Source organism: Eumetopias jubatus, unplaced genomic scaffold (genome assembly GCF_037043125.1).
Source record: "Eumetopias jubatus isolate StellerSeaLion01/CBP00866 unplaced genomic scaffold, mEumJub1_p1.0 scaffold_16, whole genome shotgun sequence".
Classification (NCBI taxonomy): Eukaryota; Metazoa; Chordata; class Mammalia; order Carnivora; family Otariidae; genus Eumetopias; species Eumetopias jubatus.
This window is the reverse complement of record NW_028274822.1, coordinates 67,432,937-67,438,138: the sequence shown is the minus strand read 5'-3', so window position 1 is coordinate 67,438,138 and position 5,202 is coordinate 67,432,937. Positions and strand designations below refer to the sequence as shown.

The 5,202-nt window shown below is 59.9% G+C and overlaps 1 protein-coding gene across 1 annotated transcript; it reads right to left on the bottom strand.

The window, feature by feature from the left end:
- Nucleotides 1–2,954: 2,954 nt before the first annotated feature.
- MIF (macrophage migration inhibitory factor) lies at nt 2,955–3,765 on the bottom strand. Its single transcript, XM_028095508.2, has 3 exons — nt 3,559–3,765; nt 3,210–3,382; nt 2,955–3,124 (listed from the first exon to the last, which is right to left on the bottom strand). Exons 1-3 carry the CDS (start codon nt 3,664–3,666, stop codon nt 3,058–3,060), a joined length of 348 nt encoding a protein of 115 aa, XP_027951309.1. The 5' UTR covers nt 3,667–3,765; the 3' UTR covers nt 2,955–3,057.
- Nucleotides 3,766–5,202: the final 1,437 nt, after the last annotated feature.

The following is a 5,202-nucleotide window of genomic DNA, read 5'->3' as shown; positions in this document are numbered from 1 at the left end:
GAGCCACTGCCTTGATGCCCCAGTTGGCCTCAGCCTGACACTCCCCAGTTTCTTGGGGGTGGGGTGGGGGCAGCAGGCTGTGCTCAGCCCTCCTGGTTGTGGGCTTTGGACTTCCCAAACAGAGCGGAAGCCCAGACTGTCTTGTCTGCACCTTCAGCCCTGGGAGACCCCCATTGCTCATGTGAGACCACAAGGTGAGCCCGAACTGGGAGTACTAGGGGTAACGTGTGGCTGAGTCCTGGGAGGTGGCCAGGCCAGCTGGGGTCGATGTCCTCATCTGTGAAATGAGGGAGTTGGGCTCCATACTCATGGAGACCCATGCCCCTGCGCTCTCCTGACCAGTTATGGTGCAGAATCTGAGAAGCAGACACAAATGGCAGGTCTGCACACAGCCAGCAGAGGAAAAAGGTTCTGCGTTGGGAGCAGGGGTCACATGGGAGCTGAGGGCTTGTGACAAAGGCCAGGGCTGGGGTGGGAGCAGCAGGTGCTCAGACCCATGGAGGCCCCAGCTCACAAGCCAGACAGGAGACCTTCTGGCTTTAGCTGGAGCCATGCCACCATCCCTCCACCCCCAACCCTGCATAGACACAGATATGGGGCTCCCCAGCCCTTTCACTGAGGGAGCTGGAGCAAGACCCTCAGAGATCTTTGTGGAAGAGGAGCATCCCCTCTCCACCCCCAAAGATGGGCAAACACCCTTCCAGATTCCCTTGAACCGACTTTCCTTCCTCTTTTGAAACGTGGCCCCAACCATCACTACTACTATTCTCTGGAAATAAATCCTTGCTACCTAGGCCTGAGTTGACATGGGGCTGAAGGGGAGACTACCCCCCACCCCCACCCCCCAGACCTAGACTGAGAAGCAGAGCAGTCCTTAAGCATCTCGACTAGCAAGCTGGTAAGTGAGGATGGGCTAGCTCAAGAGGACAAACTGCCAAAAATTCCCTGATGGGAGAGGAGGGAAGGAGGGAGTAGATCCCCGTGTGAAGTGCCGGCTGACTGGGCTCCATAGCCCTGGGGCCTGGGTTGTTCTGAGGTTGCCGTAATCAGAGGACAAGTGTCTTTGGCTTCAAGCCTGGGATGGGCACAGTGATGTTCATGGTGATGCCGCAGAGGTGACTCATGCAGGGATGGTGAGTGCTGCAGGGGCTGGACCGCTGATAGCCATCTCAAGGAAGGAGCCCGTGGCCACCGCAGGCCCCAGGCCTCTCTACACACACAAGGCGGCCCTTGTCACCACCTGTGGCTCAAAAGGCAGGCCTGTTCCTCAGTCCCAAAGTCAGAAGGGCAGTAACAGCCTCCAAAGGCTTGGCCCAGCAGCAACCCTTTCCCCCAGAGCCCCTCAACTTTCGAAAGCAAATTCACTTAAATTCAGTGTTTTTAAAAAACCATCTTCGGGCGCCTGGGTGGCTCAGTCGTTAAGCGTCTGCCTTCGGCTCAGGTCATGATCCCAGGGTCCTGGGATCGAGTCCCACATCAGGCTCCCTGCTCAGCGGGAAGCCTGCTTCTCCCTCTCTCACTCCCCCTGCTTGTGTTCCTGCTCTCGCTGTCTCTGTCAAATAAATAAATTAAAATCTTAAAAAAAAAAATTAAAAACCATCTTCCATCTAAGATAAGCTGGCCTACTAGAGGCTGAGCAAGAAAGAGCAAGGGGTTCCAAAGGCGCAGAGCCAGCAGGAGTCCAGAAGTGAGGCCCCCACCTCTCCTGAGACCCCAGGAATGGGGTTTCATGTAGGCAGAGGAGCCCCCTCCCTGTGCAAGCAGGTGAAATGAACTTGACTTCTCCCACAGGCCAGGCAGTGCAGGAAGGGTTGAGCTGGTCCTCTCTGGCTGACCTGGGCCAGCTTCAGGCACATGAATTCCCAGGGCTAGTGGCTGGGGCTCACTTGGAAGGAGCTGCTGCCAGGGCACATGGAGCCTCTCACGCTGTAGGCTACCAAGGCGTTCTAGTGCAAGGGCACCTGCTCTGGGAAGCAGCAAGGAAGCTGAGGCCCCTACAGCCCAAGTGTGGGCGCAGAATTGCCCACTGCCCTGTCACCCACCCCCACAGGGGAGCCCCTGCCCTTGGCTGGAGGGCCCTTGGACCAGTTAGACTCCAGGAACATTGTGCCTTGATACTGATTTTGTTGTTGACAGTGCCCCCGTGGCCAGGACCTTCCACTGCAGGGTTGACTAACACCTGAAGGCTTTCCAGAGCCATTGTTCGGTAAACATGAATGGCACCAAAACTATAGGTCACGTGTTGTCTCCAGGAACTGCTGTGGTGGTGACCTGGGTGCCTGAGGAGACCAGAGCCCAGATTCTGGGGCAGACAGGGCAGTATAACCACTGACTCTGTCTCCTGTGCACCTCCCCATCCCCACTGGAAAACTGTCCCAAAGTTCCAAAACAACGGGACTTTCTAGGTCAAGAAACTAGGGCATCAGCCTAGCAGGGTTTGACCCTGTGGCACAGCGGGGAAGGCTTTCTCTCCCAGGTACCCTGTGCCCATCTGGAAGATGGAGTATGGTGGCGCTGGGAGAAAGGTCCAGACCAAGGGACTCTCCAACCCCTCAGGCCAATCAGATTTTGATCCCCACCTCTACCTCCCACTCTTCTTCCCCAGCCAGCCAGCCGGAGCCCACGTGGTTGCCTTGCCCCTGTGGGCGGGAATGGATTCAACTCTGGGTTCCGGGCAAGGGCAGAATCAGGAGCCTGCCCTGGGAGGGCAAAGCTGCAAGTTGAATGGGAGGCTCCGATTTTAGTCTGATTTCTGGGTCTGTGGCCCCGGGCAGGATGCCAATCAAGGCTGGGGCCTCTGACGGGGCAAAACTAGGAGAAAGGACCGTAACAGTAGATTCCAAGGGGGCAACCCTCCCGACCTCGGTTCCCAGGTCACTGTCCCAGCCCTGCACCCACTCCTCGGAAAGCCAAGGAAGCCCGAGGCAGATGCAGCCTCCAAACCGTTTATTTATCTCAACTTGGGGGTGGAGGTCGCTGGGGCGGGGGGGGGGGGAAGTGGGCATACTATTGCGGGGTGGCAGGGCCTGGTGCAGGCGGGTCGGGCAGGCGTGGTCTTCACGCGAAGGTGGAGCCGTTCCAGCCCACGTTGGCCGCGTTCATGTCGTAGTAGTTGATGTAAATCCTGCGGGGCGTGGAAGCCAGGCTCAGGGGGTTGCGGGCCCCCCTCCCCCCCCCCGCCTCTCGGTGACCCCCGCCGCCCCACTCACCTATCCGGGCTGACGCGCAGGCGCTCGGCCAGCAGGCCGCACAGCAGCTTGCTGTAGGAGCGGTTCTGCGCGCCTCCGATCTTGCCGATGCTGTGCAGACTGCAGAGCGCGCACGGCTCATTTGAGCCGCCGAAGGCCATGAGCTGGTCTGAGACCACGTGCACCGCGATGTACTGTGGGGAGACGGGGTGCCGTCAGGCGGCCCGAGAGACCTCGCCGGGCTCCGGGCAACCCCCCACCCCATCCCTTCCCCGTCCACAGCCTCAACCCGGAGTCGCCTCCCCCGCCCCCCAACCCGGGACCACCTCGTCCGGCCGGCACCCCCTCGCCCTGTTCGCTCCCGGCAAACCTGAGCCGGCTTGCCGGTGGCCTGCGCCAGCTGCTGAGTGAGCTCGGAAAGGAGCCCGTCCGGCACGGAGGCGCGGGGGACGTTGGTGTTCACCACGAACATCGGCATGCTGGCGGAGAAGCGGCGGGGACTGGCGCACAGGAACTAACCGACGCGCGCCCGGCAGCAGCCCGGGAACCTGAGCTACGTGACCGCCGCGCGGTACCGCCCCCTAGGGCGGCCGCGGCCCCGCCTCCTGCGACGCCACCGCCGGCGAGGCTACGCCTCCGTGCGACTGCGGGTGTCTTCCGACTGGTGACGCCACCGCAGGCAGAGGCCCCGCCCCTGTGCGGCCGCAGCCGCCTTCCGACTGGTGACGTAATCACCAGCGGACGACTGCCCCCCCCCCCCGCCCCGCCCCTTGGCGGGACTTCAGGCGTTGTGTCCCGGCCCCACGCACCCTCTGAAAGCCGTTTTCCCCGCGGCGGCCAGAAATCTGCCTATCTTTCGTTTCTTTGTGAGTCCTGCCATTTAGTCACTCATGTTTCTCACGTCTGCTCGGGGGCATCTAGTGGGTGCCAAGCATACAAGGGACACAGAGTAAATATTGGCTGAATGAACGAATGGATGAATGAAGATAGCCATGACCCGGCAGGAAGAGGAGAGAGCAGTGGCTGGACTGGGGCCCTGGCCATGCCTGCAGGCCTTGCCATCACTGGGCAGAAGGGCCTGTGGCTAAGCGGCCACCCACTCCCCCTCTGAGGAGCCCCGCTGGTCAGGGTGCTGTGTTGGGGAGCAGATCTCTCTCGGGTTCTGGAGGGGGCACAGAGCTCTCCTTGGCATCTGGCAGGTGCTATCTGGTTAAGGGGGCACAGCACACACTGGCCTTGACTATGGCCATGTGATAATAGCAAGGCCACTCGTGCCTGTGGGACCAGCCAGCATCCAATCAAGTAGGTCCCATGGCCCGGTTGTGCAAATAACCTGCAAGTGTTGCTTCCTCCGGCTGGGCCCCAGGCTACCTCCCTCCTCACTCTCACACTTTACGCCCAGGGCTCCCTTACCATTGATGGTCTGATGCACTCCATGCCATGTCTCCAGCCCGGGGCCCTCCTCCAGGTTCAGTAGCCAATTTGGCACTTCCTGTTCCCTGTGTGCAAATCCAAGTGTGAGACTTTTCCTCCCACACCTGTTGGCCTGCCAGTGAAATGTGCTTCCCTCCACTGTTGCCCTTAACCTCCCTTCTCTGCCCCCCCCACCCCGATCCCAGCCCCTCTCACCACCACCATCTTAGTTTAAGTTAGCTGGCTTCACCTTTGGCCTAGCGTGGACACTGATAACACCATGGTAGACTGCTCTTCCTGGGGGAAGAGTCTATTTCTCTGCCTCCCACCCCCCACCCCCGGCAGCAGATCTGGCCATATGACTTGCCTGGCCCAATGAAATGTGAACAGCAGGGACAAGCGTGACTCCAGGCAGAAGATTCAAGAGCCAGCACCTGGTTCTCTGAGATGGTGGAATGTGTGGAGATGGATCCAGACCAGCAAACACGGGCGATGCCCCTGTAGGTGAGCCACTGCAAATTTCAGGTTGTTTCTGTAGCCTGGGGCAGTCTTCTCTGATCCGGACAGCCTCTGAGCTATTTATCATTTACTCTGACCCTCC